Below are 21,153 nucleotides of genomic sequence, written 5' to 3'. Positions count from 1 at the left end.
GGCCTTTTTCTAAAATTCAACATCTCTATCTATTAAAGCTTCGTTGTAACTAGTGGGATCTTGTACATGTTCATCTGAGATAGCCGTATAGGTTTCTCCCAAAAGCATGTATCTCGCAGGTAACCTAGTTACCCTCCCACTACGACGAGGTTTCTAAAAGTGATGGTTGTTCAAGGATAATCCTGTACTGATCAGCTGGTTGTTGCTGTTTTTCCTGTTCTATAACAGGTGTTGAAAGCTGAGCATCAACCTGATCTCTTTTATTTCTCTAGTTTTACCTTACTCTTAGGTTATAAGTCATTATATAGTCTTCCTCAAAGAAAGTAAAGAATATTTCTATAAATACATTCCTATCTTGAGGACTATAATTCAGACTTTCCCTTATTCCTTTAAGATACCTAAAACATGCAAGCTTCTGAACACGAATCCATCTTCTCTATCTCTGATTCTAGTAGAAATACTAGTAAACTCCAAATACGAATGTGTCTCAAACCATGTTTGTGACTTTTTCATAATTTCTTGGAGTAGTGGACACCGAGATAGATGAAACTAAGTTCAATAAACTTTGTAGTTTCAAATACTAGTATCTGGAATAAAAAAGGTAAATGATAAACCACTTAGTATATATCTTGTCTTATCCAAAAGAATCTTGTTTCTTCATTTAATTACACTATTGTATCATAGTGTTCATTGACAACCAAATAGTGCTTGAATTCTCCATAGAGATATTCTTTGTTTCGATCATATCGAAATTCTTTTATGTTCCTGTCTAATTGCTTCTGTCTTATCCACGTACTCTTTTGAATTTCAAAAGCAATGGAATCATGACGCACTTAGACAAACATAAATTAAATGAATATTCATCAATAAGATTGATAGAATACTCATAACCTCTTATAACATGTAAACTGATTAGTCCGTATACATTTGTATGCGCTAAATCATCAAATACAATGTTATGCTTTTAGCTCAAAAAGAGCATCCTTGTCATGTTACTTTTCTAAATAAGATTTATAGAGTTACAATGATCAATCTTAATAGGCTAACAAGTCTATCATTAATCATTTTCTTAAAATCTTATTATAGTTTATATGACTTAAGCATAAATATCAGAGGTGATTTTTGGTTAGAAGAAACATTTCTTTTCTTAGATAAATGCATATACTTTTTATCATTATATCTTACTTTGAATAGATCAATGTACTTTTATGATATAAATTGTCTTTATAAATAACCAAAATAAGTAATAAACAGAGGATCCAAAAAATAACAGTGTACTCTTGTTTATTAAAACAAGCCACCGAAATTAAATTTCTCTAATATTTGGAAAAATAAAGACAAATATCAAAACTAAAGTCTTGTAAAATTGATCTAGTCTTTCAATTGATATAAACTAGCATGTCCTCAACTGCTGTTTGAAGCTTTCTTCACTTAATCTCTTGGTTTCCTGAAAACCAAATAAATGAATTACAAATAAGATTAGTTATCTCAGAATTCATTATTGTATGAATCAATAGAAATCTGAACTAATTAGGAAGCTTAAAGATTTCCTATACCTGATTTTAATAATCTTAAGACAATCTTTCTTCCAGTGACCCTTCTGTCCACATTTGTAACACTTGCCTTTTGGCTTGCCACTTCTTTTAATGGACAGTTTCCCGATCTCAACTCTTGCTTGCTCATTCTTGTCTTTTGACTTAAGCCTTGAAGAGAATCCTTTTTCAGGAAGTTTTCTGCTATTATAAAATTCTTCTATAGCATGTAGTTCGTGCATTAATTCAATTAAGGTCATATCTTTATTGTTTAAGATATAGCTGACCTTAAACTCTTTGAATGTATCAGGTAAAGATTCAATCACCATGTTAATCTTTGATTTATCATTGATTTGAACACCATGAATCTCTACCTCATTCAAGTAGTCCATCATTTTGAGGACATGATCACGAACTTTTGTGCCCTCTTCCATCTTAGTATCCGTAATACGTTTTAATGTTGCTTCTCTGGCAAAATGGGTATTTTGCCCAAACATCTGATGAAGACTAGCCATTATTTCAGTGGCTGTTTCCATGCTCCGATGTTTCTTATGCAGTTCCATAGAAATCGAAGCCAATATATAGCGCTTAGCCATTTTGTTAGCTTCGCACCATTTCTCATAAGGCTCCCTCTGATTTCTATAATCGTATAACGATGGTTCAGGAGGGCAAGGCTGGGTCAACACATATTTGCTTCCTTTAGCAGTGAGGATATTAAATAGATTGCGTTTCCAATCTAAATAATTTTCGCCAGTGAGTTCATTTTTAACAAGGATAAATAATAATGGGTTGATGGAAGACATTTTCTGAAAAAACAAAATACACATGCATAAATACTTTAAAACAATATTCACAATAAATGACAAAAATGTAAAAAACCATAAATGCATTTTAATTTATTGTAACGATAATCTAGTACTGCTTTGACAAGCTATCCGTTGGGGAAGTCATGTCTACACTTACTAGACCCAATTATCCATTAGATTATTTACTTTCATGTAGAGACATGATAAATAATTATCGTTATCCCTTTGGACCTAAATTTGTTAACAGAGCTTCGTTGGGAAGGTTAATAACAAACTTTAGTTGAGTGTATAACCATTGTTTCAATCTACGTATTTTTCATATCAATAGTCACCGTTGGGGTGAACAATCGATTGAAAAATATTTCAATTTTATCTTTGAAGAAGTTCATCAAATAAAATATCTAATATATATACCCTCCGAAGGGAGCATCACCGTATCATGAAGTCGAGGTATATATATAATTTTATTATTGAACTAACAATGGAGCCCGTGGGAAAATTATCTTGAATTTTCCCTCTCCCACTCAATATTTTAAAATTGGTTTTTCCTTTTTAAAACATACATATTGTTAATTGCATGCTTCCTATAATATTATCTAGATGATATCAAATATTATTAAGCATACGCAAATTTCAAACAATATAATGAAATTCATTATTAATGAATGACATGTATCATTATGCATAGAGTGGCACTACCTATTCTATATGACATGTTATCATGGCATGTGATCATCCAAAACATAATATATAGAAAAACAATTAAATAATCTTAATTCATGGCTTTCCTAATAATGAAAAATACATTAACCCTAAGCCTAATCTTCATTGGGCTTCTTGTCAATGTCCATCTTCCATAAGCTTGTCTTTGTTAATGGACTAGGAGAAATTGGACTTTTAAATTTATAATTGGTCCAATTTTAATTTTTTAAAAAAAATAAATAAATAATTAAATTTTTTTTTATTAAAATAAAACTTTTGGACCAAAAAATAAATTTAATGTGTTCAATTTTATCTATGCATTTTAATCCATTAAGCCCAAATTTAAATTGGGCCTAAAACTAGGATTCTTTAAGCCCAAAACTGTTTTTGGATTTAAACGCAAAAAATTGAAACATTTCTGCCCGAAAGAAAACTCATGAAACCATAGGGACCTCCATGATAAAAACCATGAAACCCTAAAATCATATTTTTCTTTCTTTCATCTTCCCCAGCCGCCATCTCCACAAAGGGCAGCGACTGTTCACGCATCTCCGACGCCGATTTGCTGCCGCCGTGTTGCCGGAAACGCTCCAAACTCGCGCACGCAACTTGCTGCTCGTGCAGCTCGCGCTACTGGCCACGCTGGCCGCGCGCGCTGTTTGCTGCGCGCGCAGCCTGTGCCAGCGCGTGCTGCGTGCACAAGCCACGCTTCCCGCGAGCGCTGGCTGCTGCATGCTGCTGCTGGCTTGCAGCGCGCGCTGCTGGCAGCGTGTGCTGCGAGCCGCGCGCTGCTGCCGCTGCGCGTGCAGCGCGCGCTTGCTGGCAGCATGTGCTGCTGGCCGCGTGCTGCTTGCTGCTGGTTGCCGTTGTCAAAATTTCCGGCCTCCGTCGCTCCGATCTTGAAAATCCGAGATTAATTTACAAATTTCCTAGGCCAATTTTGGCTTACAAAAATTCTATAACAGTAAAATAAATCAAGAGGGAAACATGGTGATAAAAGACCACCCCTCTTGTTACAGATCCAAAGAAAAATTACAACGAAAAATCTAACCATGAATTAAGACAAACCATAAACATGCTTTATTCATATATTAACCGAATAATATACATCTGAATAAATTGTGCCACTCTAATACATAAATATCAATATTGATTTCATACGAAATTCTTATATATTAATATGAGATGGCTCTGATACCAATTGTTGGGGAAAAATCCGGTTTTTAATTTTTATAAAACCTTTTAAGGACCGCTCTCATATAATATATAGGAATACGTAATCCAGAAATCGTACCTTGAAAATCCGATTGGACTTTTTCCGTTGAAGTGATTTAAACTCCTAGATCACGATCCGCCACCACCACTCCTGTTAGATCACGATCCGTCACCACCACGCTTGCTAGACCACGAACTGTCACCAATGATCTTCCAGGTTATGACTCAGGTTCGATCTGCACTTGACGTGTGGGCGCCTTTATCACTACCAAAGCAACTAGCACGAGAAAATTTTTCTCTCAACAATGGAGAGAAAAATCTTTTTCTCTGATTTGTATAAAGTGGCTTCTCACTTTTCTTTAGAGAAAAATAAGCCTTTTATATCACCATTTAGTGAAAACCCTAGGCTCCCAATAATCCAAAAAACAAAACCCACGTTATTTGCTTTTTCAATAAGGGACCCACCATGTAAAATAACATAAGGCCCCTTATACAAAAGCTAATTAAATGGAGCCTCCCACTAAATGATATATTTAGGCTTTTGACCCAAATAGCTAGTTATCTTACTTATTAGTCCAGTAGTGGTGCAGTCAATTAAATGAGCTAACCCGGGGATCATTTGGGAACATACAATAGTGGCTACAATAATTAGGCCAGTAATTAAACTAGCCCAATTATTTAATTCCAAATCTACTTCACTAAAAGATTGGAACTGACTTCCATAATTGTATGCTCGAATAATAATTCGTCCCAAGCCACATTGATTTCTTTACTGCACAATCATTTGTACCACATCGTTAATTAAATTGATATCTCAACTGTCCAATCAATTTAATAACATCTTATTCCTTGATCCTTATTGGTTTTCTCTAATGATCATTTTCAACATACTAAATATGTTGACACACTCTGGCCAGAGAATTCTATGATCAAGTACCGAAAACCTATCAAGAGATGTGTTGTACAAATTCTATATTGTTAATCCATAACTCCAATACTCATAATTGCTCCCACCAAGATACCGGGTAATCTTGACCACAAGGATGTGTCGTGCCCATTGGTAACTCAAATGAAATAACAATCACAATCATGAAATCATAATTAACTCAAGATTAAGATTACAGTAAAATCAACGCCTATGAGATTTAATAAGTCTGACAGTTATTACAAAGTTAATTAAATCTCATATGTGATCCTGTTCAATGTAGTCGTACTACATCAATAAATTCATACATGATTAAGACAAATCATTCAATGAATTTATTACAGTCTATACCTAAATAAAGTGCCCAACTTTATTTATTAACTGCGAACTAAATTTATTTAATCATAAGATAACTTGTATTTATGTCTTCTGTGAATCCACATGGTGATCACATAAATACATATAATATGATTAAATGGACTTTAATACAAATATTAATGCAATTAAGATATTTGAATAAAATACCTCATTTATTTTATTAATCAGAAAAATTATTTATTACAATTAAATAAACACATATGCTTTTAAAGAGCATATTTTCCCAACAGATTGATCATATATCAATTATTCTTAGTAGTAGTATTATTATTAAGCAATAATATCCATTAGGCTTTGCCGTAGCAGAGAATTTCTGAGTTATGGCAGAGCATGATAAAGGCAATTAAGGAGAAAATGAATAATTCTACAAAACCCAAAAGAAGATAAACTTATAAGCTTTCTGGGTTTAAAGAAGTAATGATCTTCTAAAACTTAACTTTCTTTAGCTTTTAAAAAAAAATGGCCTACATCAAGATCAATTATTAATGCATGAAAAAACCTCATACACTAGTCTAACATGGCACCATCAAGTTCTAGCCCTTACTCTCTAGATCACAGAATGCTATAACTAAGTTTATAGTCAAGTAAAAAGTGCCAAAAGAGATAACAAATGTAATTAAGCTTCATATATATGAATGAAGAAAGAACTGTATGCATTGAAAATTGAGTTCATAACAACTAAAAATGTAAGAAAAGTGTACTTGGGAACCTTGAAGGATCAAGGTTCTGTCGATGTTGGCAGGGGCATCTTATATGCATCATATTGATCTCGGAATGCAACTCTTCTTCTTCTGCACAAAACCGACAAGCTCAGGAGCATGTGCTCAACTCGCAGTTATGGTAGGCACCATGAAAATGTTTTTGAATTACCGAAACATAATGCTTATTTTGTTATTTTTTTGGAGTTAATCAAGTGCAATTTTGGTATTTTATATGTCAAATTCGCGTCGTAATTGTAGGAATGGTTGCTGCGGTAGTCGACGAATAACACCGAATGGAAAGAGCACACGTATCCTGAGGAGAGAGGAAAAACATGCAAGTAATGGGAATTGGCTAAACGTGATCCGTAAAGTTATAGATTTGTCACTTTAGCCAGCTCCCACGTATTGATCACTGTCTGATTAGTGTACTCGCTAAGCTTTAATTGTACCATCAGAATCACACCCGTTCGAAGGGCAAAAATATTTGTACCTTCACACAAAAGCTTAATTTTTTTACTATACAAAATTCTAAGTAAATTTTATCTTTCATACAATCAATTTCCTACCATTGATCAAAGAACGGCAAGTCCGTAATAAACTGCAAATATGAGAGATTCGAATTTAAAATAATTTTCCATAGCTGATTAAGTAAGAAAAACAAAGTTATTTATATCATTCATGCATGATTCGACCAACTCTATCTATTTATTTCATCAAATTATTAGATCATTAGTGACCGTGGACCTGGTAAGATTATTGTTTTAACGTCTGAATTGATGAGCAAGATGTTGGTCAAAGGATGGATGAAGAATATTTGCAAAACGTGATGATTAATGTGCGGTTGTTTAAAAAAGCAGGGAGAGAAGAAAGAGAAGCAATAAAATGAGGAAGAGGGGTTACAATTTCTCATAGAAAAAGGCAGAGTCACACTCGTACATCCCCATAATTTGACTCAACTCAGTGGCGGGGTGGATAGAAATCACATCTCTTATCAACTAACTCGGGTTAATTAACTCAACTAATTCGAGTCTTTAAGCATACAAACGGTCTGTTCACATTCCGCTACAGAGGACCCTAAATAGTGCAAAAAGTAATGTAATTGAAGCTAAATTTAATAATGTTTTTTACATTACGACTATGTTGTCAATTCTAATTTGTTATTAAAGCAAATATATGATTTTATAATTACAAAAAGAGTTATTATGCCTAACTATTTCAGGAATTATAAAATATCAAATCACTATGAAAATATTAAAGTCTTATCATTTTACAATTATGTGCCTATTTGCTATGAGTTATTTAATAGTTATAAATGTTTATTTAATCTTATACATTCTTTTCAAAATTTTTATAGTTATTTTATTTTTAAAGAAAAACTTTTAAGAATTAAATAAGTTATTTTATCTATTAAATAACTTTATTGAGATTCCATTTGATAAAACATTTTCAAATAGAGCTCATCTAAATAAAGTTGTTTTGGTAAAACTTTTACAAGTAAAAGTTTCACACAAAAAAAAAAAAAGTTGTTTGATTGTCGATGAGAAATTTTATTAAAAATTATAAAATTATTTTAATAGTCAATTTTTTTTAAAGTTATATTATGAAAAGAATAAAATAAAATTGTTAAATAAGTGAAGAATATTTTCAAAATTTTAATATTAAAAAAAACTTTTTCAACATCTATTCTCAAAAACCTAAAATTTGAGATTAATTAAATTTGAACTCATCGATATATTAAAAGAAATAACATTATGTATGTGTTGAAAATTTAGCTCTTGATAACTAAAAATGTAAGAAAAGTGTAGCAAACGTTTCTTCAAAAATTAGCATAAAAGAAATTGGTCACTCAGTTCAGTACGAGTATCTTCAAAAATTAGCACTGGACCCAAAAGCCAAGTGAATGTAAACTTGTTCTGCCAAAATATAGTATACACTAAAAACCAGAGTAAGCTGTAACATTGATAGCGCACACTGCCATAACAAAATAATTCTGATATCTCAAGTCGCAACAACAACGAGGAGAATAATTCAAATACAACAGTGTTAACAAAAATTAAATAAAAATAAGTTTCATGCGTGGTTAGCTTTTTATTATAAATTCACTAACATTAACATCGTTTTCTTTTACCGTAAATTTAACATCGTGGTTAGTCTACACTTAAATTTATTGATTCTCTAAATTGCATGCACACAAGACAGCTGTGGCCAACACTGGGGGAAAATGAATGGAGTTGCGCAACTCTAATACTTGTATATGAATGCAGGTTCTAATTTCTTTCATAGCTCTGTTTCTAATACCCTAATATAGCTTAAAGAATGGGTTAATAAAGACGATAACACAGATAAGTTAGTAAACAGAACCCATCTAGTTACAGCCAAACATAAAGCTGACCTAATTATAACTCAAATTCTTGTATTGCTTAGTAAACAGAAGCCGTCTAGTTTCAGCTTAATAGTCCAAATACAACATACTTAATGTGGATTAATACACTCTCATTGAAAGTATCCAAAGGCTACAAGATTAATGATCAAATAATCAAAGCCCAAACCTAAACTTTTTAAATTAAGAGACATAAATTACATCCCTAACCATTAGTTAGAGGAAAAACACATCAACTTTGATGAGATTAATCGGATACAAACATGAAATTCTTGAATAAAAGCGAGATTGAAACCAATTTTATTGAATAACCTAAGAAATCTGACATTAATAAGTGTCATGACGCTTGCTCCAATTTTATTGGTATAGCAAACATAATTTTTTTTTTATGAGATATACAATGTATTTTTTTTAATGTGGGCATGCTGTTAAACCGTGTGATTTAATAAAGTCAATGCAAACTATAAGGTTTAATAGAGTTATTTTTTAATGCACTATTAAACTGCACTGTTTACCAATATGGCCATATGAAAAATATGAGGACATTCACACTAGAGAATGATACTACATACATATATTAGTAATGCTCCAATAAGGAGTTTTTTTAGGTTATTAAGTTAAGGATAAGTTAAAAATAAAGAAAAACATGCACTTTAATCCATTACATAACAAAATACATTGAATTGAAGTGTGTGTTTTACTTATTTTTTAATTTATCCCTTAATTTAATAGTTAAAGGAATCTACTAATATAATATTTTTGTTTGCTATATAGTGATCATTTGGTATATGTTGCAATCTATGCGAAAAGCAAATATGTATTTAAAGTAGAAATTATTTTAAAGTTTTTATTTATTATTTTTAATTAATATCATTTTAGTTTATATGTAAAAAATAGAATAAATAAATAAAAATAAGAAGAAATAGATAAGAATAAATAAAAAAATAAGAATAAGAATTTTTCTTATTTTTAATTTGTAACATTTTTTAAATTTTAATTTCAGATTTATCAAACTTATAAAAAAATGAATAAAAGCGTATTTAGAAATGAGAGTAATAATACAAAATTATGATGTCAAGCAAGTTACCAGAAGTTATAAAAATAGAATGGGTTAAGAGGCAAATAGTCATTTTCGTAGAGGGAAACCAACAATTCTCCTTCTTGATAAGAAGTAAAGATGAATATGGACTTTGACCTTTTAAAATTAATCCTATTTCCTTGGATAATTTATGCCTTCAAAGTATTATTACTCGAGGATATGAATTGGATTTCGAATTTCCTAAAATAATAAAAATAAAATAAGTACCTTCAAAGGTTTAGATAAAAACATGTTTAAAAAATGAGGTGGTGAGAATTAAAAATATTCTATCATAAAAATTATCCGAAACAACAACATATTCACAGTTAGAGCATCTCCAAAAGAGTCTTCAAATAAAATTCTACTTCTTATTTGAAGAGCCATATCAATTTTAAACACTCCAAAAGACACGTTAATTTAGATTCTTCAAATAAGATTTGTTTCTCACTCTTCAATATTACCGAGTGAGTTTCTCCCTCTTCTATTAATATTTTATTATTTTTTATTGAAAAGATACAACTGCTATAATTATTATTTATGTTTCCTTTCAAAAACATAAACAACAATTGAACGGCTTTTTTTTTTTTCAGTTTTTCACTTGACTTCATCAAAATGGATCAATTTGATCATCCATTGTTTTCTACACAAATACCTCATTCATCTCAATTCATTGAATCATCTCTATCAGCAACTCTTCTCGGCTCCATTTCACAAAAGAAACGCGGTGAGGCTTTTTCTGCAGATGAAGATATGCATCTTGTTTCATCATGGTTGAATATTAGTTTGGATCCTGTCCAAGGAACTGATCAAACACACCAAAGCTTTTGGGCTCGAGTGTGGGGTTATTTTCACAAATATAAGAATTTTGAATCTGAACGGGATGAAAAATCATTGATGCAGCGTTGGTCAAAGATACAGCAAGCCACCAACAAATTTCATGGCTGTTTTTCCCAAATTGAAAATAGACAACAAAGTGGCGTGAATGAACAAGACAAGGTATCTATTTTAATTAATTAAACAAATCAATTAGTTTTGTCATTTTATTTGTTTATAAATTAAAATGAATTATTTCAGATTATGAATGCAAAGGCTCTGTACAAGGAAATGTTCAAAACAAAATTTACTTTTGAACACTGTTGGAATATATTGAGGCATCATCCAAAATGGTTGACTGATAACCAAGCAAAAAGAGAGAAGAAAAAGGGAATTTCAGCTTCATCGCCTGGTATATCCTCATCATCAACTGCAAAGACTCCTATCAATCTTGATGAAAATGATAATGGTGACACCAATTTTGTTGATTTAGAAAGACCACTTGGAAAGAAAAGTGAGAAACGTAAGATTAGAGAAAAAAATTCTGATCCTCTTGTGACAATTTTAGAAGAAATGCGTGTAGACAAAAAAGAAGAACGAGTAAGAAAAGCAAATATGAATGAGAAGAAGTATCTTTTAGAAAAAGAAATGGTGGAAATAGAAAAACGAAAAGCCGACTTAGAGGAATTGCGAGAAGAAGAGAAAATAATGCGAATGGAAACAAGTGGAATGCCTTCTCATCTTCAAAAATATTATTATCATCGTCAAATGGAAATCCTTGAAAAAAAAAATAAAGATTGAATGTTTTGCTATTCTATTATTTTATTTTCCTTTAAATTCTTGTATGTTTTCATGTAATTTTATAATTAATATTATCTATTTAATTTATTAAGTTTTCGTAGATCCATGTTTTAAGCACAGCTACTGCATGATCTGGAAGTGCTCTTTGCGATCACCAGTGAGGAGGCCAAAGAAAGCCTAATTTTTGCACTGGCTTTTGGCTACTGCAACCTCGTTCCATGGTGTCATTGTTAGCATTGCCTGAGACATGAATTTGGTCCAATATGGCATTCCAATGATGCAACTACTGATTGCATTTGTTGGCAATATAGTTTGTATTCATATCAGGAAAAACAGAGCACATGAATAGAATTATGAAAAGCCAAAATATATTTAAGACAATAATAATAATGTCATTTAAAATCATCACAAATTACTTAGAGATAAAGACAAATATGATAATAATGCAGCATGTTATCAAATTACATGGCCTTACGGGATCCTTGATGTTTCCACAAATGTTCAATGAGGTCTTTTTGAAGTTGAGAGTGATTTTCTCTACTTCTAATTCGATGATGATTTTGAATAAATTCCATAATTCCTATTGTTCGTTCAAATGATGGTTTAACCCAATCTTCATTACATACATCATCATTTAAGTCCTCTATATCTTTAGTAATATGTTCATCTTCTACAATCATATTGTGCATTATAACACACGCCTTCATGATATCGTGAAGTGTATCACGGTCCCAAAAGCGAGCAGGTCCACGCACAATCGCAAAACGAGCTTGGAGCACTCCGAATGCTCTCTCAACATCCTTTCTGGCTGATTGTTGAGCTTTAGCAAAATTCTTATGCTTATTTTCTTGTGGATATGGTATTGTTTTCACTAGAGTTGACCATGGTGGATATATACCATCTGCAAGATAATACCCCATTGTATAATTATGACCATTGATTGAGTAATTTACTGATGGAGCACGTCCTTCAGCTAAGTCTTTGAATAATGGAGATCGATCAAGCACGTTGATGTCATTGTGGGATCCTGGTAACCCAAAAAACATATGCCATATCCAGAGATCATATGAGGCCACTGCTTCTAAGATTATTGTTGGTTCATGGGCATGACCAACATACATCCCTTTCCATGCCACTGGACAATTTTTCCACTTCCAGTGCATACAATCAAGACTTCCCAACATTCCTGGAAACCCACGTTGTTCACCTTCTGCTAAAAGTCTAGCAATGTCATTTGTGTTAGGAGATCGTAAATATTCATTGCTAAAAATTTCAATCACTGCACGAACAAACTTTTTCAAACTTTCGATTGCAGTGCTTTCGCCAATTCTCACATACTCATCAATAGAATCACCGGATACTCCATAAGCTAGCATTCGTATTGCTGCACTGATCTTTTGTAGTGATGACAAACCGAGGACTCCAGCACAATTTCTTTTCTGGACAAAATATGAATCGTGCTGTTCCACTGAATTTTTAATACGCAGAAATAGATGGCGATTCATTCGAAACCTCCTTCGAAATTTATTTGGAGGATATGTGGAAGTTTCAGAAAAATAATCATGAAAAAGCCTATCATGACCGGCTAATCTATCACGCCAAATTGTTGCGTGACCTTTGATGGAGCCACAACGCCCAGATTTTTTATGTCTTCTCTTTGCAATGGCTACCGCTGCAATCATCTCAATTTCATCATCATCAGATGACGAATCTGACAGCATCTTTATCTTAAAGTTGCTAGCCATGAAGGAAACACAATGAGGAAAAAATATTAGTTAACAAGCGGAAGGTTGAACAAGTCCATTCACAAAAGTCTATTTCATAAAGAGTTTAAAGTATAAAGAGTTAAAAGTATGATGAATCTGACAGCATCTTTATCTTAAAGTTGCTGGCCATGAAGGAAAACAATGGAAAAAAAAAATAGTTAACTGGCGGAAGGAAGGTTGAGAAGTTCATTCACAAAAATCTATTTCATAAAGAGTTAAAAGCCCAAAAAAAAATTAGAGGTTGAATAAATTTTTTAGAGGGAAAAAATAGAGGGTAATTAAATTCGTTGGAGTGAAAAAAATTGGAGGGTAATTAAAATAATTAGAGTGAATAATTGGAGGTTAATTAAATTTGTTGGAGGGAAAAAAAATGGAGGGTAGTTAAATTTGATAGAGGGAAAGAATTGATTAAAATAATATTAACTTGCTCTTATTTGATGTGTCTTTTGGAGGAGATTATATTTTTCTACCCACTTATTTGCCACATCAGTAAGCAAATTAAAAATTGAAGAGTAAAATTTAAATAGTCTTTTGGAGATGCTCTTAGTATGGACTTATACATAAGGAGCGGCAGCGTTTTAAGCAAAGGGACTTGTTTTAGTTGATCACGAGCTGTACACGTGATTCACTTAAGTTTCATAAGCTTTAAAACGCCAGCCTCGAAAGCCGTTTTAACCATGACTTAAGTGGTTCACGTGAGGAAGCATGTGAGGAGCTCGAATCAGCGTCGTCGCAAACCGCTATCCACGTGGCTGAATCTGGTGCAATCTGGGTTTGCTGTTATATAATCTGGTTGTTGAGACAATTTCAGCATGATTAAGAGTCCGATATTAACGCACATATGTTGCCATATTAATTTTAACAATCAGGAGGAAAGCTTCCTATGTAAGAGAAAAAGACCCAGATCAATAGACCTTTTTGCAAACTTTACACTGAGTCAATATTAGAAACTCTCTTAACTCCAAGTTACAAGTGCCGGAATTGCTCTGTCAACCAACTTATAACCCAGCTCTGGTGACTGAAAGTCAGAACATCCTGGACTAGCTTGCGTTGAGTGATCGTGTAGAGTCTTTGATATATTTATGAACTGCAGAATTTTTGTTCAGATGACATATGATTCTATTTTTAATTTAAGATAAACTCATTTTAAGAAGAGTAAGGATGGTTATTTTTTCCTGCCTGTGTTGTGTTCTTTTATGCGGCCTTTTTTAAATTGATCATTTTGCCTTGTTCAATCTTGTTTCTTTGACACTATCTTGATATTTTTGTGTTATTTCTTGATTAAGCAATGTTGATTAATCATCTATCAATCATTCTTTCGATTAGTATGATTATTGTTATTATTATTAAATAATAATATTCATTATGCTCCGCCATGTTTCTCTGTTATGTCAGAGCATGATAAAGGGAATTAAGGAGAAAATGAATAATTCTACAAAACCCAAAAGAAGAGAAACTTATACACTCACTGAGTTTGAAAATTTGCCTACATCAATATCAATTGTTAATGCATGAACAAACCTCATAAAACTAGTCTAACATGGCACCATCAAGCTCTAGCCCTTGCTCTCTAGATCACAGAATACTCATAACTAAGCTTATGGTCAAGTAAGAAACGCGAAAAAAGATGACAAAAGTAATTAAGTTCCATACGAATCAAAGAAAGAACTGCATTTATTGAAAATTTAGCTCGTAACAACTAAAAATGTAAGAAAATGTAGGTTGGTACCTCGAAGGATCAAAGTTCTGTCGATGATGGCAGGGGCAGGTTGTTCGCATCATATTGATCTCGCAATGCAATTCTTCTTCTTCTGACAAAACCCACCTCCTCAGCAGCATCAGTTCAACTCGTAGTTCTTATAAGCCTCATGAAAAGGTAAAGGTAGGGGGGGAGCAGGGGAAAGCAGGGGAGCAGGCAGCAGGGGAATGAGCGGTAATTTATGGGCGGTCAATTAGCTATGTATTACCTTAACTTTGACAATCTTAGACGCTATTAGCTGAGGGTAAATGAAATCCCATTATCCCATCGCACATGGGAAAAGAGTGATGCTAGTTTGACAAATCACATCCGTTCAAGGGGGTAATTATATATTAAAAAAAGGCCTACACTCACACGAATAGTCAATTTTTTTACAATATAAAATTCTAATGAATTTTTATCTTTCATTTTCTGTCTTTTTAATTTGGTCATGATTTAACAAAATAAGGTCTTACTCATGCCTGATTGGAAAGAAACTTATTATATCTTTATACATCTATTAATTATTACGTAAGTACTTACTGCTAATTTCATTTCATTCACACATCAAAATTTATGTATTTTTGTAATATTTCAATTTCTAAATTGCGCACTGTAGCATGACATCCAATAATCATTCTACATATCTTTACTAATATTACAATTAAGTTTAGTCTCTTTAATTTGATGGGTTCTTAGGAAGTTAACAAATTAATTCTTTTTCCCTTTTTCTCAAAAAAAAATAATTGTGGAAACAAATGAAATAATGCAACCTCAGAAAAAACTTGCTAAAAGAACTGTGTAAAATTCTCTCTCTCTCTGTGTATGTAATAATATATAAAAAAAAAATTGAGAGAGACTTTTGCACAATAAAAGATATTGGTTATTGTTAAAAAAAACATAAATTGTTCAAGGCCTCTGCAAAAGCACAAGGAAAATAAATACAAATTAGAAAAGAAAATGTAAAAGCCAACTTCATTGCCTTATAATAGAGGATCTGAAAAACCAGAGTAAGCCGTAACATGGCCGGTGCACACTGCCATAACAAAATAATTCTGATATCTCAACAACAACAACTAAGGAGGATAATTCAAATACAACATGGTTAACAAAAATTAAATAAAAATAAGTTTAAACAATAAACCATCGAGAGCCTGAAAAGTGAACATAGAAGTTGCGAGGTGTTTCAGATCAGTCCTGTTGCCTCATGATCACAATGTTGGAGTCTTCATGGTCCCTCAGATCCCTCTTCCACCGGCTCACCTTGGCGCTGATTTTCACTTGATGAATAAACACCAAATGCCAATCTAATTAAATTTCAGCCGCAAAAAGACCTTTTTTCTGTAGTGTTTATAGAAATCAGCTCTTACCTCAGCCAAGTAATCATCTGCTCTCATCAAATACTCTGGTTTCACTAGTTCCTGAGCATTGAAGAAAGTTTAAAATAAAGAAAATTAGTTACATTTTGGGAGGTGAGGGGAGGAGAGTAAACTTATCAAGAAAACTAGAATGGCAGAACCAGAAGACTGAATTCGTTATATAGTAGGGCTACTTATACTACCTTAAGCTGGACCTGAATCTCTAAGCTCGTTACTGATAATATGTTTTCTGATTTAGAGTAGAGAAAGGTCTGAAAGCATTGAAATTGAGGTTTTTGGATCAAATGAAACTCAAAATTTAAAGTTTCTGTGTTAGAAACAAACCGCATCAACCAACAGCTCTTGTGGTAATCAATACAGGGACGGACTCCTTCTGGTTGTTCATTAACTAAATCTTCAGTCTTCAAAACTAGTTAAATATTAGGTAAACAGACAAGAAAGAGCGTTATATGTACCTAGATATATTCTTTTCATTCGCCATATACTTTGCTTCCTTATTTTTTTCTTTTTTCTTTTCAGAGAAGTTTCCATCCGAGTAGCTACTAAAAAAAAAATCCTGTCAGACAGACAGGTTTCTATAAGAAGTAACTTCTGATCAAGGCATATTTTATAGAGTACCTGAGATGAGTCAGCAACTGGTGCCAAGGCAATTAATACACCTTCTTCCACTATTTGTTTTCCATTCTGGCACTAAAAATGAGAAATTTGGAGGAAGAAAATGTTTGTTCATTAAAGTATGGTGTGATATAAATGCATGTATCATAAAGCGGGTGTTGACTGAGGTAGCACTAGCAATTTGCTCACGATACAATCTTAAGTACAAATAGAGGCACATCTCAAAGCCACATCCAAGCATATAATCTAAGATTCCAATGATAGACCTGTAATTCAGCATACAAATATGAGAGGAAATCAAATAACTAGGAAAGGGAGTTTATGAAAAATTCTAAGAGCCACTAGGCCATAGAATATCTACACCAATTCCCAAAGTCCAATAAACTCATTTTTCACTTTAAAACCCTTGAAAGGTAAAACATAGAATATTCAATGGAAATAAAAAACTTCAGAAAAGTTTGAAAGCCATAGAGTGACATTTATAATGTGACCGTGCTAAAAAATGATTCACATAAGTATGTAAGAAGCCTGGAATCCAGATATAAAAAATTAAGGTAATGAAGATCACCACTTACCCCATGTACAATATGAGTACTTCCAAAGAAGATAACAGTTTCCACATACCGCTAGGGAGTGTTGAACAAATTAGTTGCTAGACAATAAGAGAAGACCAAAAGAGCTCCCAACATGAAGCCTATCCTTTCTAATAAACTCATCTGATTGCAAAGGCATTGTAAATGGAGTTGAGCAATTCTAATAGTTGTATATGAATGAACAAGCTGGCCCAAGTTTTCACCACAAAGAATGCAGGTACTGGTTTCTTTTCAAGCTCTGTTTCTACAGCCCTAATATGGCTTAAAGAATGTGTTAACAAAGACGATAATACAGATAAGTTAGTGAACAGAACCCACACAGTTTCAGCCAAACGTAAAGCTGACATTAATCAATGCCAAGACACCTGTTGCAATTTTATTGGTATAGCAAACATTTTTTTTTTTATAAAAACGATATCCAATGTGTATATTTACTATAAGAATTTAATTCAACGCCTCTCTCTCTCTGTCTCTCTCTGTCTCTCTCTCTATATATATAGAAAATCATTTTAGAAAATTAACTGAACTTTGGAATCACTAGATGGGCAAATTCCTTTAGAGACAAGGGAGCGAAAGCTATATCTGGGGCCTAGTCGCTGGAGTTTCTTCTCGATCATCTATATATCCAATTTATGTGTGTTAGTTCATTTCATAAAATTTATCAAAAGCCTCTCCAATCTCCACGGGGGCCATCAAGTGCTCGAGACTTGTTTTGGTGTCTCCAAAAATCAATTGGATGAATATTGCGTTGGACTCAGAGATGACAACTTCAACCTGTATACATGTAACATAGGAATGGGTAAGTGCTGTTTCTGATGTGGTGTCATGGGGAGAATTATGTGGGATGTACCCCATTTCCTTCAAAATACTCAATATATACCTAAAATTATAACACTCTTAAATTTTACACATATATACTTTAAAAAATTAGAGAAAATACAAAAATAACCACTACTAAATCCTCATAAAACTAAACCCAACTCTTCGAAGTCGGGTAAATAGTCAAGAATACTCGACTTCAATCAAACCATACACAATTAATAATTCAGCATAAATTCTTGACTTTTTCATGTTAGTCGGGTAAATAGTTGAGAATACTCGACTTCAATTGAAATAAAAAATTATCTAAAAAATTCTCGATTTTTTCAAGTAAGTCGAGTAAAGAGTCGAGAATATCCGACTTTAATTTAACTTTACCCAATATTCATTCAATAAAAATTCTTAACTTTTCATTGAAGTTTGGTAATTAGTTGAGAATACTCAACTTAAATTGAAATGAAAATTTTTCTTTTAATTAAATCAGGTAAAAAGTCGAGTATACTCGACTTTGGTTGTGTTATTATGTAGAAGTCATGAGAGAAGAATTAAACGTAAATAGATATTTTTTTAGGTTATTTTTGACTTTTTACACTTTTATGAGGTATATGTATGTAATAGGGTATAGGTTTGGCATTTAAGGACAAATGAAGTATATTTAAATAAAAAACCCGTTGTCATGAGGATAAGGTTTAGATTTCCTTGATTTTCCTGTGATTTTTTTTTTATTTTTTAATTTTTAATTGTAAAAAACAAAGAGAGAGAGTGGGCCCAAAAATATTGATCAGGTAACAGCATAATACCCCTCAGCCAAACGGTAATTTTCTTTTCATTGTTCTATTGTTGTATTTTTATTTGTACTTTGCACATAGGTGATAAATCATGAAAATGATTAATACCCATGTTTTTCTTGTCAAAAATAATCAATTCTCTCTCGCAATTCATCAAAATACTCATGTTGTTAAAAGAAAAAAAAAATATGTGAACTTTTATCTTTTTTTTTTTGTTTTTTTAACTAATATATCCCAGAATCTTTCTTTCATTATTGGTGGATTTTATCACATCAAAGGTAAAATAATAAAAAAATACAATAAAATTTTGAAATTAAAGTTAATACGCTTTTTTCTTAAACAGCAGAGGATTTTGATTATTTTCCCAAAATCAATGCTTTAGGCCAAATGTTGCAATTAAATTAAAATATATATATATATATATATAGTAACATGTGTACAACAGATAGTACAAAAAACCGTACACTATCACTGTAGAATAAAAAAAATTTACTACATAACAAAAGAAAACTTTACTAAAAAATATTTTTCTATCTCTTATAAAATTGTTGTGCATACATCATTATTCTTAAAGTATTGTTAAATTAATTATGTAATTGCCACGATAGACTATTGATTTAATATGTGCTAGAATTTTGATTGTAATACACATGTAAATGATAATTTTCCAAAAAAAAAAAAGATAAAAACTGCGGCATCAAAATTCAAATATATTACAAACACAATCATGGTCGCCGCCGCTGCCACTCTGGCTGCTTCTTGGCCACCGCCGCTGTCATCCACATGTGCGTGTCTGCATATATAATTTTCTTTTTGAAAAAAAAAATGCTTAATTGATTTATACATTTAGCTTAGTAAAACCAATTTATTATTATTTTTTTTAATTTTACTGGTTAGTTTTAGTACCAGCTTCGACAAGGTGGGGGAAAATAAAAAATAAATTTGATCACGCAACAGCATATACTCCTCAGCCAAATGGTTATTTTCTTTTCATTTTTTTCTTTTTTGAAGTGATGTATTTTATTTATACTTTTATTAATAATACCTTTTGAAATATGTGTTATTAAACCTCATTCGGTTTGTAGAAATTAATCAATTCCCCTCTCACAATTCATTGGAATACTCATGTTGTAAAAAAAAAAAATTGTGAACTTTTTTTTTTGGGTGTGTTTTAACCAGTATATCTAGATTTTTTTCATTATTTAATGGTAGATTTATCACATTAAAAGTTAAAAAAATACAACAAATATTTGAAATTAAAGTTAATGAATTTTTTCTTAAACAACCAAGGATTTTGATTATTTTTCCTAAATCAATGCATCACGATAAATGTGGTAGGTAAATGAAAAAACAAAATCTTCAATATAAGATAAATTGATCAATTTAACACTAACTTGATGTTTTAGACTGGTACAAGATCTTCTTTTGATAATTAAAATCATAATTTGGTCAAGCTAAGAACTATAAGAGATGTGTATGCGAATAAACTATAATAGCACTTAATGATTTTTGGTACTTTGCATGTAAAAGTTTTAATTCATCCACACCTAGCAGGCGATCGAGCTATATTGGCAATTGTAGTTGGTTGTTTTCTCTAAATCTATTCCAAAATTACAAAATCTTCTTATAAAGCCTCCTGTTATAAGCAACAAGAAGAAGAACAAAAGCCCACATAATGAAACTAAAATGTCCATATGTGTGTAGTAGAATAATGGAGACCAACGAGGCTGAACAAAGAGATCCTGAGATAACAGCAATTGCCTTGAATATTTGATGGTTCGATTTCATGGCAACAAAATATGCAAAGACGTAGATGAGTAAAGCCAACAAAAACAGGCACATACTAATTGGATTTGTTTCGATCAACATTTTTCTTTTCATCTTGAATATTATTAGTCTCAATAACTTCGACAAGCAATGGAATTAGAAATAGAAATAATGTGTGGTATGGTGCCGATAATGATTGCAAACTTTCCAAACTGCAAAACCATCAAAATAAGATATAATTACTTAATTTCCATAATAAAGTTTTACATCAAAGTAGTATACAGATGTAGTGTATACTTCTTAGCCCAAATTTCTCTATCATTTTTTGATGATGGATCGTTCTTAATAGTCAGTATG

At 32.0% G+C, this 21,153-nt stretch overlaps 3 protein-coding genes across 3 annotated transcripts; 1 reads left to right on the top strand and 2 right to left on the bottom strand.

Moving 5' to 3' along the window:
* Positions 1–1,427: 1,427 nt before the first annotated feature.
* Positions 1,428–2,128, bottom strand: LOC112097777. Its single transcript, XM_024183353.1, has 3 exons — positions 1,859–2,128; positions 1,557–1,752; positions 1,428–1,447 (listed from the first exon to the last, which is right to left on the bottom strand). Exons 1-3 carry the CDS (start codon positions 2,126–2,128, stop codon positions 1,428–1,430), a joined length of 486 nt encoding a protein of 161 aa, XP_024039121.1.
* An 8,201-nt stretch (positions 2,129–10,329) lies between these two features.
* Positions 10,330–11,331, top strand: LOC18042089 (glutathione S-transferase T3). Its single transcript, XM_006431472.2, has 2 exons — positions 10,330–10,713; positions 10,792–11,331. The coding sequence occupies exons 1-2, from the start codon at positions 10,330–10,332 to the stop codon at positions 11,329–11,331; spliced, it is 924 nt and encodes a 307-aa protein (XP_006431535.2).
* Positions 11,332–11,792: 461 nt separating this feature from the next.
* Positions 11,793–13,052, bottom strand: LOC112097776. The gene has a single exon (XM_024183352.1). It carries the CDS (start codon positions 13,050–13,052, stop codon positions 11,793–11,795), a length of 1,260 nt encoding a protein of 419 aa, XP_024039120.1.
* Between the last annotated feature and the right edge of the window lie 8,101 nt (positions 13,053–21,153).

This window comes from Citrus clementina, unplaced genomic scaffold (assembly GCF_000493195.1).
Source record: "Citrus clementina cultivar Clemenules unplaced genomic scaffold, Citrus_clementina_v1.0 scaffold_5, whole genome shotgun sequence".
Classification (NCBI taxonomy): domain Eukaryota; kingdom Viridiplantae; phylum Streptophyta; class Magnoliopsida; order Sapindales; family Rutaceae; genus Citrus; species Citrus x clementina.
This window is presented reverse-complemented; position numbering and strand designations above follow the sequence as displayed.

What these genes read in the sequence shown, in the direction of transcription:
- LOC112097777 (XM_024183353.1), bottom strand. Translation starts at nt 2,128, where the DNA reads ATGGCTAAGCGCTATATATTGGCTTCGATTTCTATGGAACTGCATAAG. An exon ending in ATAAATCAAAGATTAACATG is followed by an intron (nt 1,753 to 1,858) that starts GTGATTGAATCT and finishes TACATGCTATAG; the next exon opens with AAGAATTTTATAATAGCAGA. An exon ending in CTTAAGATTATTAAAATCAG is followed by an intron (nt 1,448 to 1,556) that starts GTATAGGAAATC and finishes TTTGGTTTTCAG; the next exon opens with GAAACCAAGAGATTAAGTGA.
- LOC18042089 (XM_006431472.2), top strand. Translation starts at nt 10,330, where the DNA reads ATGGATCAATTTGATCATCCATTGTTTTCTACACAAATACCTCATTCA. An exon ending in GCGTGAATGAACAAGACAAG is followed by an intron (nt 10,714 to 10,791) that starts GTATCTATTTTA and finishes GAATTATTTCAG; the next exon opens with ATTATGAATGCAAAGGCTCT.
- LOC112097776 (XM_024183352.1), bottom strand. Translation starts at nt 13,052, where the DNA reads ATGCTGTCAGATTCGTCATCTGATGATGATGAAATTGAGATGATTGCA.